Here is a 12,766-nt window from a genome sequence, read left to right on the forward strand (position 1 = left end):
TGCCAATTTAAGACAAGGAGGGAAGCTTTCATCCCAGCACTTCTTGGGTTTGGACCTAAACCATTGAGTCAAAGCGCAAATGTGAATGTGAAATAATCCATAAAATTGAAATTGAATCAATTTTTCTAATTGAAACATGAATAATTTACCTTACAACCTAAACGCTACAGTGAATGAACATGTTCTTTCTTAAAGGTGCCTGATGTGTGACTTTTATGCAGATAGCCAGCACTTGTCCACATATGCAGCCATAAAACTCTTACTCTTCCTAAACTATCTGCTCTAGAGGATCAAAACTCTGTTATGTGCTGTGACATTATGACAGTATAATGAGGTCAGGAATTCCGTAGAACAGTACCCCTGTGAACTGGGAAGTGAGAAAATTGTAGAAACTTAACTCTGTGATCTGGAGATGGGAGAATGAAGAATGATGCTAACGTGAACTGGAGAGGGAAATTGAGAGAAGGAGTCTTCTGTGAACCACAAAGAAGGTAGAGCTGCAGGGGAGATCCAATAGCAAAAGAGAGAACTGTGTGTATAATATTTCTCTCTAAATTTCTTCTCATTCAGTACTGGATGTCAGAAAAGCAGCATGAAAAATCCATGGTATTGGAGAGATTGAGAGAGGTGGTGGTAAGATAGAGCTAGGTATCATCAGGGTATGTGCAAAACGTGACTTGATGCTTTTGGGTAATATTGCCGATAGGCAGCATGTAATGAACAAATGAGGGGAGTCTAAGGTGAATATTTGGGATACTCTAGATGTAATGGTGCAGCAGCAGGAATATAAGCCATTGCTATGATGGGATAGGTAGGAATGGTACAAGGCAAGGGCAGTCCCACTCAGCTGGCTGACAGAGAAAAGGTGTTGGAGGAGTATGATGTGGCCAATACCGTCAAAAACTGCAGACAGCTTGACAGGGATGAGGAAGGATAGTTTATCACAGTCACAGGAAAGTATTATATAGTTTGTGATTTTGGTAAGGTTCATTTCAGTACAATATCAGGGACAGAAACCTGATTTTAAGAATTTAAACCCAGAGTTGCAGGCAAGATGGGCATGGATTTGGGATGCAGAAGCACATTCAAGGACTTTCTGAGAGGAAAGCAAGGTTGGAGATGGGGGATGTTTACAAGGACAGACGGTCAAGGTTTTTTGAAGAGGTGGTGATGATGGCAGATTTGAAGGTGAAGGGAATCAGTACCTGAGGAGAGGGAACCATTAACAATATTATCTAACATGGGGACCAGGAACAGAAGTTGAGTGTTCAGTAGATTAGCGGGAATAGACTCAAAAGAATAGGCTCAAGGATGCAGGAGGTGGGTTTCATGGACAAGATGTACTCTTAGATGGCGTAAGGGGAGATAGAAGAGAAACTGGAGAAAGAATTGAGGGCTCTGACAAGGAAACCTGAGGGAAAATTTAGCTTGGTAGGCTAGGGGAAGAGAGGGAAGCAGCAGTAGCAGCTGAACAAATGACCTTGATACTACTGACAAAGAAGTCTATGAACATGCTGCACTTGTCGGATGTGAGGATGGAGAGGACACTGGAGAGTGATCTAAGAGGATAATTTGTAGTGAAGGTAAACTGGGGATTATCTTTTCATTCCAGAATGCCCCTGAAATAGTGAGCAGTTTTGGCAGAGGAGAGTAGGACATGATATATGTCTTATGCATCCCAGCCAGATCTGGTGATCAATGGATAAACCAGTTGCCCTCCATAAACATTCAAGCCTGCATCCCTTGGATTTAAGGAATCAAAAATCAGGGTACACTAGGGGAAATGAGCAGGGTGAGAGAGAGTAATGGTTTTTCTGTGGACAAGACCATCAAAGTTGGAGATGAGAGTGGACTTGAGCAGATTAATAGCTGCAGAAATGTTGTGGCAAATGGAGGGCCAACAGCTAGGCAAGTTGGAATTTGAAAGTGCTAAGTGATTTTGGGATTTTTTTTTCAAGGGGCAGACTCATCCGTTTCAATGGTTTAACTTTGCATTAAGGTTATGGACAGATGAATTTGAAATTTGAGTGCTAAGTATTCATTTTAATACTGTCAGTGTAATTTGCAGGCTGATTTGCAATTTCCTATTTCCTCAGCTCCAGCAACAACTTTCATTACAAATTTAATCTTTTATTGTATTCTTGCCTTAAGTCATCTTTACCATTTTATGGGCCATTCCGCAATGGCAGATTTATTCTGCAATGAACTATCTACAAGCCCAGCCAAGGATTTTAAATTAGATGGGGGTGTTTTCAACTTCCTGCTTTACTTTCTATGTTTGGTGTCCAGAAAGCTTAGCATTGTGGCATCCTCCAGAATCCCACAGACTTAAGCATCTGGATTTGGGATGGGGTGGGTCCTGGGACAGGCAATGCACTTAAAGGTAAGCCTCCGAAAAGAAGCTACAGCTCAGAGATGCCTACAATGTTGTGCCTGTGCTAGGCCACAAAGGGAGCAGAGCTGCATCCAGGCTGCACAAAAACTGCAAAAAGCAGTGAACTAGGGGTTAGGCAGCAGAAGTGCATTTTGGATGACCCAACCCTGTCTAGTAGAGGGGGACAAGTTAGCTGCCCCACTCCTTTCTAATGCTTGGACAGACCTACTAATTTCACATGAGTTACGGGGAAGTTACTGGAATTAATCACCAGAGACAAGGGCTCCAGCTTGAAGAAGGTAATAGCCCATCACATATTATATAGACAGATAATCAGCTTTCTGAACATGATAGAGCACCAGTGCCTCTGTAGCCTGAGGCTTTCACAGCAGGTTGTTGCTGATATCTGCAGCATGTGAGGCTCTGTCTGATGGGGCTGGCAGGGTCAACGGATAAGATGTGGCAGCCCCTTGAGAAGTGTCCCTACTTGCACATGTCCTTTCTCCATCTTCCTCCTAAGCCCCACCCACACTTCCCTGTGAGCCAAGGTAGAGTGTTAACAGTAAGCACATATAAAAAGCAAAATACTGGAATACTCATCAGGTTAGGCAGCATCTATAGAGAGAAATAAAGTTAATGTTTCAGACGAATGACCTTCATTCAGAACTGGAAAATGTTACAGATGATAACAGATTCTAAGCATGTACAGAAGTAGGGAAAGAGATGAGGAAAGAAGGAAAGGGAAGGTCTGTTTCAGGGAGGAAGGGAGGAGAGATTAACTGAAAGAAGGGATGATGTTTCAAGGGAAAAGGGGATGGTAGTGGGACAAGTAAAGGAATAAAAGTTAAATGTAATATACTGTTTTCATCACTCATATTGGGGTCCCTTCTACATTGGAAAGACCAAAGATGGATTGGGTGATCACTTTGCAGAATACTGTTCAGCCTGTTAGCATGATCATGAGACTCCAATTGTCTGTCATTTTAATTTTCGACCCCATTCCTCCTCTGGCATCTCTTGTCCTTGGCCTCCTACACTATTCTGATGAAGCTGAACAGATGCTTGTGGAACAACACACCAACTTGCAATTAGGTGGCTTATAATCTCCTGTGTTAATTGTGTTTAATTGTATACAGGTGGTGGACATTAACTGGGATTTACATATGCCCGTTTTAACCGACACAGCCTGGTGGGAGGTTCTCTATGCGGGAGTCCTCCCTTTGTTCATCGGGGATTTGGCATAGAGGGTGTTGCATATGGCAGTCCCGTATATTAGATGATTAAGTCAATTCAAAGACTCCTGGGTGATCTGAAATTTCTGCAGCCTGGAGGAGTCTGTGTTTCATATTTATACAGTGTGTGAAAGGTTGCAGCCCCTCTTTCATTATCTGAAGGGCCTGCTCAACTTCTGCTTGCACTTCAGCCCCTCTCCTGACCTTTGGCCATCCTGTGTGGAGGGGAATGGGCAAATCAGGAGACCTCCTCGTGAGACTGCTACTAGGCCTGGCCAATGTGACCATTAACAGGTCCAGACAGTATGTGGTCGAGGGGGTCACCTAGCCTGTCTGCTTGCCTCTCTATCGTGGTCACACCCAGGTATCCCTGGAGAGAGAGAGCACATGGTGTCTGCTGGTACACTTGAGGCCTTCTGCAATTGGTAGACACCAGGAGGGACTGAAGTTCATCATCAACCCCGGGAAAATCATTCTAATTTAAGTTATTACATTTGCTTTAAAGTTTTTTGGGTTGTTTTTAATTACACTGGGTCAGTGTGCCCCTTTCAAATAGGGCACTTAATTGATAATGGGTGTCACAAAAGAGTTATAAACAGACACAGTGAAACTATGGCAATTCAGTTAGGGGTGTATGTAATTTGTAACTCTGTAAATAGATGCTTCACCAACTGGCTTTCTGGAATATAACATGATAGCAGAGGATGGTTGCCTAAAGGTGAAGGTTGGAAGCTAAGAAAAAAATCTCAGATTGAAAACGACGATCCTAGTGACATTGAGGAAAATGGCAAAAAGCAAGTGTAAATTGTTGAGGTACAATTCCCTTCCAATGTTTTAGGAGCCTGAACCAAATGACTAATGAAAGAATGAAGTGGATATGTGGATCTGGGTTAGAGAACTCCAAAAAGGAATCAAGCTATGGCCTTGGCATTTCAGCTACTGATAAGAAGTAAAATCAGGAGCATTTTATGATATGGATACTCATCAGTTGGCTAGTGATGAAGATTTGGACTTTCTACTAGTGTTCTTAGATGAAATCGATAAGAAAGATGATCTTTTGAATGTCTACAAGGAATGGTCAACCTTAGATTTCATAAAACGGATAGCCTTTTCACGGAAAAATATATCGTGGACTTTAAGAGATTGTATAAAAGATTGACAAATTCAACTTGGAGATCCGTGGATCCATGTTTTAAGGTGTCTCATATGGGCAGGTTACTGGCACTAACTAGTGTTTGGTTCTGGGAGAGGGAGATCCTGTTGGATCAGATGTCTGCTGCCATGAGAAGAATTCCTGGGGAAACAGCCATTTTCTTCAGCATCCATGGAACAAATGGGGCATTCTATGGTGACACAAAGAATAGAGAATGCAGTGATTGCTGGCTTTTAAAAATGGTCAAAGTATTGGGCGCAGAATGTTTAAGGACATACAGAATGAGGAAAGAGGACAAAAACAGCTTTATTACAGAATCTGAGTATTACAGCAAAAGACAGAATTGTCAAGAGACTGGCAGAATGGAGTGAAAAAAAGTGCATTGCGAGTACTGATAATGTTTCTGGAAATGACTCGTGTCAGCAAACAATCATGTGCTGGAGAAAATCCTTCTAATCGAGCAATAAGGAGATCCCAAAGTATAGATCTTGACAGCCATAAAAGTTGGGCAGATGCCATAGCTTTAGATTAGATAATGAAATAAAGGATACAGACAGTCTCAGAACAGAACTGGATGCACAAGTCCTAATGATCATAAAGTTTTGGTGGCTGCCAATAAACTTGAGGATAAACTGATGAGAGGCAAGCAAAGGGAATTAGATCTTTAGAGTCTGGAGTTTATTCTGAGGGACCAGATAAGGGGCAACCAGCTCTGTCCAGATGTGGATTTGTACTGAAAAAGTCCTTGCAGCTTGGACTTAAGTGAGGCTAATTGCTCAGTGTTTTGAAGAGCAACTGACTGGGTGATACAGATGTTAGACTGGACTCAGCATTGAGTTCAAATCATCCCTCCTCCCTTTTTTGGACAGTAGCTGTTGGTTATTTTTCAGCTCTTGTCATTTACACCTCCTCTAGCTCCAGCTTTTTTTTTTATTCCATTATCACCCTCTTTTGCCTTGCACCAGCAATCCTTGTCATTTGATTTCTCCTGCCCTCCACCTTATTACAGACTTTACCTGTTGCTCTTTTCTCTCCTCACCTCTTTTCCTGCCTCAGTGCTTGCTTAAAAACATTTACATCTCTAACATTTTCCAGTTTTGATAAAAGGTTAACTTTGTATCTTTTTCACAGATCTGCTGTGTATTTCCAGCATTTTCTGATTTTATAGCAGTTAAACAAATGCCTCTTTACAACCTGTTACAGTTAGAGACTAAACCATGGATATGTTTTCATGTGTATATTTTCATGTGTAAAAGTGTATGTTCTTATGCTCAGCCTCCAAGAAATATCATGCAGCAGTTATTCTCCCAGCCTAGTAGTCTTCTCATCAGCAATTAAATAGACATTTTCTACTGCATGGTGGAATGACTTGGACAGCAAAGTTCTCAGTGTGCTAGCCAAAATCAGGATCTAGACATCAAACTCCATTGAAATGTACATAGCTTACTCATTACTGCTTAATGCAGATCACCAAATATGGGTATTACACAAAGACAAATACCCAGGAACAGACTGATGCTCTTTGAGGAAGCTAAGTGACATGTCAGTGTAGGATAGAACACTTCTCGCAGTCACTTACTGTTGCCGCAAATCAAAACTTAGAGTTTGGTTCTAAATCTTGTTTCTGTGCCAAAGGGAAAATAATGCAGTGCATGCTGGGAGTGCTGAATCATGGAGTAAAGCAGTAAAGCTCTTTGGTCACACTTCATATGGAAAATAACCCTGACTTGATTTTTTTCTGACTTTATTGTCATTGAATAGATACAGTAAAGACCGGAGTGTCTTTCACCTCTTCTTAGTTCTCTCTTGAAGAATTGTGACCAAGTTCAAATTGACATTATGGTAATCAAGTTTTCTTTTAGAGTGAAAAACACAGCACTGATAACAGTTGTAATACTATTTATTGCCTTTACTGACATTTTGTATCTAGCACTGCAGTTTTGTATTTTTTTCATGAATTAACCATCTCTTTTTCAAATCTCACTGCATACCAGAAAAGCAAACCAATCTCAGTAGCACCTACGATGTACAATGAATGGGCCTCGTTCTTTATAATCTTCCTGGCGAACCCATAAAGACTGAAAAGCATGTAGTGAGGCTAATATGGAGCCACCAATCCAGACAGCATACTTCCTTTCTGGGACAGCGTGGATATTGGTTTTTGTGTCTTTGGGAACCAAAGCAAAAATCTCTCTGCAGAACCGCGAATAAAATCCCTCAAACATTGTCGACCCTCCACTCAACAGAACATTGTCGTACATGAGTTGCTGAATCTGAGGCTGAGCTTTTTTCAAACTGTTGATGGTCATTGTGTGAATACCTTCTTGGTTTGATCCCATGACTGATGGCTTGAAGAGAGCTTCTGGACATTTCATCCTTTCCTTGCCAATGGTAATAACATGACCATCAGGGAGCTCATAATCCACAAGGTACTCTTGGTCGGTCAGGGTTGTCTCTTTGTCCTGATCAACAGCTACATAGCAACATTTCTGCTTGATGTCTTCTACTATGTACCTGCCTTTCTCATGAAAGGCGTTACCTGCCTCACTGAGCAGCTTTATTAGGTAAGTGGTGAGATCGTGGCCGCCCAAATCTATTCTACTGATTGCATCAGGCATGTTGTAGCCGTCATGAACGGGGACAGAATGGGTGACACCATCACCAGAATCTACCACCAACCCCGTGGTTTTTCCATAAGAATACACAGCCAGCACTGACTGGTAAGAGACGTGCATGGCAGGGACATTGAAACGCTCGAACAAAAGTTCTGCGATCTTCTCTCTATTGGTCGTGGGACTGAGAGGGGGGTCTGAGATTAGGATTGCGTGTTCCTCTGGCGAAACCTTCAGATCCTCATAAAATACGTGCCGAAGGAGATCTTCGGCCGCTGTCCAGTCCACTATGATTCCTTGTCGGGTCGGCCGAACTAGTTTGAGGTCTGGTTCGGTTGAGACCATTTTGCCCACAGCGATGTTGTTACGTTTACTCTTCCCTCTCGGGTATCCCACCACTGACCCAACCAGTGACTGGGGAATTGGGTCACCGGCATACCCCACTTTACAACTCCCCGATCCAATGTCCACTACCATTGCTCCCGTTCTCATAACTGGGATTCTGGGCTGTGGCTCAGAGTCAGGTTTATCTTTTGGTTTGACATCCTTAATCGTTCCTGATAATGAGGGTGGCCTTGATATTTTCGCCTTGTCCACAGTGCGCGACGGCGGCCGCTGAATTTTCTGTAACATTTTCGAAGTCTTTAAAGAACCAGCAGGCCGGTATGCTGTGCTTGATAACCGGGATATCAATTTAGTAAACACTAGTTGTGAAATTTGTTAAATCCACCCCTACATGGTGGGACATCATAGTCACATTTTACTTCATCAATTATGACGGCGCTGAGATGCAACTTGCAACTCAGGCAATTCTGGCAACGTTGGCTGTCATTATTTTTAAATCTGGAAATGAGCTGCTCTGTAGGTTTGGCCAAATTTTAAAATGAACTTAAAGCCTCGCCTCCTTAATCTGTTTAAACACATTGTTTTTAAAAAATGTACCTACGACCTTGCAAATTATTCTTCCACGCAGATAAAAACAAGCCTTACATTTTGTGCCATGCAAGACTTATGGATTACCATGTTAACCCAAAAATATTTTTTCTGCTCTTGTGAATTACATTCGAGGCGATTTTGTAACGTTTGCAAAATATTTCATCTCTTAAAACTGCAAAACTACTATTAATTTATGATACTTTTGAAATTGATTATTTTTAATTTTATTGTAGATTGCCAACGACCCTTAAAGTGCAATGATAATTAAAGTACACTACGGTAGGCTGTTTAAAAATGTGTATAGGCTATGTAATTCAACACTCTCTTCACACCATTCAAAGAAGGTGCTGTTGACAAACGTTAAACATGTTGCTACTGCATAGTAACAGCATGCATCTTGGATGGAATGATACCTAACCTAACCCCTTGTATATTTACCATACATAGATGAAACGTTTGCTATATTTGATTGGGCAGCTGCATGTAAGAACTTCCTTGCACATCTTAATGGGCTTCATCCTGCACTCAAATTCACCTTCGAAACGGAGCAGTCAAAGGAGCTCCCTTTCCTCAACGTGCTAGTTGAGAAACATGCCAATGGGTTCTTTACTATTGCCTACCACAAGCCTACCTTCACTCGTCAATATATGTGTCGGGATTCCTACAATTCCACATACTATAAGATTGGTCTTGTCAGTAAACCCTTAAATAGGGCCTGAGTTGTTTGCTCACTGTGCAAGCTTGATGCTAAAATAGGGCACATCAAAACCATCCTGTGGGATAATGGCTACCCTAATCAGAGCATTGTTCGCTATAGATCGTACAAACTCATGAATGGGCCTAAAGGCTGCCATTTTCAGTCCAGAAAAATGCCCAGTCCACCTCAGATTATGGTGTCACAAAAATTTGAGCAACAGATGAAGCTAGCCATTGCATGCTGTTACTATGCAGTAGGAACATGCGTGGTATTCTCTACCAATAGAATGCGGCCGTCAAGTGAAAAAGATTTTCTGCCTATCACACAATGAGCAATGTAGTATATTAATTTCAGTGCTGGTGTGGTGCTAATAGGCCATGGTTCCATCTATTGGTGGATCATAACAAACAGCACTTCCCTTCAGCTGTTCGCAACAGGCAAAGTACTGACTGTACCCAACTGGCCCATGCTTGCAAAACTCAAAGCATAATGTCCAACAATAGATGTGATTCTGGGATTGACAACACCTGCTAAACAATCTAGATGGTGCGAAGAATTACACCAAAAACCAATTTAAGACTGCCAGTTGGGCTCACAGCATGGGTCACGTAGGCATGCTAGAAGTCACACATGTTCACAACCAGGATTCTGTCCTTTGCAGGCAGAAGTAACATGTACACACTTTGCATCTTTTCATCTAAACAAAAGCTTAGGGAACAGTCATTCCCTGGTTTAATCCCCATGACAATTCCTTGACCAATCAGAGTAGTCCTGCCTGGTTTGAACTTGAACAAAGCTGGGCAGCTAACTGCTCCATGCTACATTCTTCATGGCACCGCCTCCACCAATCAGAGTCCACTAGCCAACCAATCAGCACTCTCTTCTCATGCTGTATTAATTGTTGTTGCCCCCTTACAGTTTGATAATTTCTTTTGAGCTGTCCTGATGAATGCAAGATGAAAAGCTCAGAGAGCATGTCTGTTTTTTTAGCAATAATTAGATAGTATTCATTATAATATATTTTTCATTGACTAAAATTCATGGATAATTTATTTTAAGCAAAGAGAAAATCACTGTGAGTCAAAATAATGTAGTTAATCCCAAAATAGCTCTTCACTTTAAAAATTTCAGCATTTTTATGAATGACACGTCAGAATTTATTAAACAATAGTCCTAAAACCCAGAACATATAGGTGCAATTTGGATCTCCTAACTATTTCATTTGTATCTAATTATTATTGATTTTGCAATCTGCCTGCCATTTCAAGGGGCATAATTTGGGCACGTCATGACTGTAAACAACAGATGAACATACGAACAAATGAATTAGGAGCAGGAGTAGGCACCTGCTCTGCCATTCAATAAGATCATGGCTGATCTGATTGTACCTGTTCAATACATCTGCCACCTCCTTATTTTCTATTATTAATTCCCCAGACTCACTTTCTATAGGACTAATGCTCATTCTGTTAACTCTTTCCTCATTTAAATATCTATAGAAACTCTTACTATCTGTCTTTATATTTCTAGCCAGCTTTCTCTCGTACTTTAATTTTTCCTTCCTTAATAATCTTTTTGTCATTCTTTGTTGTTCTCCATATTCTGTCCGGTCTTCTGTCCTACCACCGATCCTTGCACAATTATATGATTTTTCTTTAAGTTTGTTACAATCTTTAGCTTTTTTAGTTAATCGCAGATGGTGGGTCCGCTCCTTGGAATTTTTCTTTCTTGTTGGAATGTATCCATACTGAGTATCCCAAAATATTTCCTTAAATATCCGCCATTGCATATCTATTGACTTATCCCTTAACTTCATTTGCCAGTTCACTTTAGCTAGTTCTGCTTTCATGCCCTCATAATTACCGCCATTTAAGTTTGACATACTAATCTTAAGCCTACTCTTCTCTCTGAAATAAATTGGTTAAGTGTTATGTTACAAAATCAAAGCTGTTTTCTGACCTTTCTCTCTGATTTACAATGTCCATATCTCGCTGTCAACCACCAACAGTGGATGATATGAATCCTGAATCATCCATTTCCCAAGGCACTATATATTTTTTACTGTGGGCATCACTGGCTAGGCGAGCATTTATTGCCCATTCCCTAATTGCCTTTGTTCAGAGGGCAGTTAAGAGTCAGCCAACTTGTTGTGTGGTCTGGAGTCAAATGTAGGCCAGACCAGGTAAGGGCAGCAGATTTTCTTTTCTAAGGGACATTAGTGAACCAGATTAGTTTTTATAACAATGGTTTCCTGGTCATCATCGGACTTTGAATTCCAGATTTTTAGTGAATTCAAATGTCACCATCTGCCATGGTGTGATTTGAACTATCCCCAGAGCATTATCCTGGGTCTCTGTAATACTAGTCCAGTGATAATACCACCTCCCCTTGATGCTTAACGGAAGCATCGCCTGTTCATTTTTGTATTCCAGTTCCCTTGAGATCGAGGTCAAGATTTCATTAGTTTTTTTTCTGATTACTTTTTGTGCTTGCTTACCAACCTTTAGTGATTTGTGTACATGAACACTTAAATCGCTTTGCTGTTTCACAGTTCCTGGTCTCTCATTAAGAAAATATTTTGATTTTTCTTCACATTGACCTTCCCATAGTAAATGTCCTCGGCTATAGTTTTATCCCAATCACTTAATCTATGTCCCTTTGTAAGTTCCTGTTCCCCATCTACATAATGTATTCTGAGCATCCTAATTTTGAGTAATTTGCAAACTTGTATATACAACTTTTGGTTCCTTAAGCAAAATAATTAAAATAGGTAATGAAAAGCTGAAATCCCAATACAAATTCCTGGGAAACACCACAGGCTGGATTTTCAATTGAAGCAGGGGTAGGTTCGGGTGTGGGCACACATTGAAAATCACATTCGCAAAAGGTGTCACTGGATCCTGATGCCTCTGGCCTCCTGAATGTGACATGATTTTCAAAGCAAGTGTGGGAAGCCAGAAACCCACACACATCCAATTAAGTGGTTGTTGAGCTCATTTTTGAGCTCATTAAAAGACTTTTGCGCAACAATTTGGAATTTTCATTCAGGTGGGACAAGGCAAACGGAGTGCCTGGGACACGTCAGGATCCTCAATTACACCCCATAAGTGGGGGTTGCTGATGCCTCAGTGGTGCAATTGGTCACTTGATCTAACAGAGTTAAGGTGAAGTATGAACACTCAGTCTGCTCAGTTCGTGTGCACACAGGTGTGTACAGAGTTAAAGACTTGTCACCAAGGTGTCAATGCCATTCACTTTTCCTGACCTTACCAGGTCATTAAATCTCTTTCTATACTGGACGCAAGCCCTTCTGGTCACTGTCCAACTGCTGACTTCCATCGCCACATCCATCCAGACATTTCTTCTAGTAGGCACTGGGAACAAGATACTTCTCCTGTCTGCAACTTGAGGTTAAAGCCTCCAGGGAGGCACCTGAGAACTTTGGTGCTATCTGTGGATGCCTGCCCATGCTAGCACTGGCCTTTGAGATCCCTGTTGTTCCATCATGACAATTGCTCACCTTTTCAAAGGGTCCTCGATAACTTATGTCTTGCCTCTGTCGGAGATTAATCATACCAAGGCATAATTTCGTACGTAGAAACCCCATTTATTACTTGTGCACAAGGGAGAACAATACAGCGAGAGCTATTGTACCATCTCAAAGCAGAATACAGAAATACTTGCTTAAAAGCATTTTACAACCAATTAGTAAATTTTTCACATCTCAATCTGCTTATTTGCATACATTAACTGACCAATCCA

The 12,766-nt window shown here is 41.2% G+C and overlaps 1 protein-coding gene across 1 annotated transcript; it reads right to left on the reverse strand.

Annotated features, from left to right (window-relative positions):
- Positions 1–6,768: 6,768 nt before the first annotated feature.
- On the reverse strand, positions 6,769–11,570 carry LOC121287261 (actin-like). The gene is made up of 2 exons (XM_041204973.1): positions 11,554–11,570; positions 6,769–7,858 (listed from the first exon to the last, which is right to left on the reverse strand). The coding sequence occupies exons 1-2, from the start codon at positions 11,568–11,570 to the stop codon at positions 6,769–6,771; spliced, it is 1,107 nt and encodes a 368-aa protein (XP_041060907.1).
- Between the last annotated feature and the right edge of the window lie 1,196 nt (positions 11,571–12,766).

This window comes from Carcharodon carcharias, chromosome 14, assembly GCF_017639515.1.
Source record: "Carcharodon carcharias isolate sCarCar2 chromosome 14, sCarCar2.pri, whole genome shotgun sequence".
NCBI lineage: Eukaryota > Metazoa > Chordata > Chondrichthyes > Lamniformes > Lamnidae > Carcharodon > Carcharodon carcharias.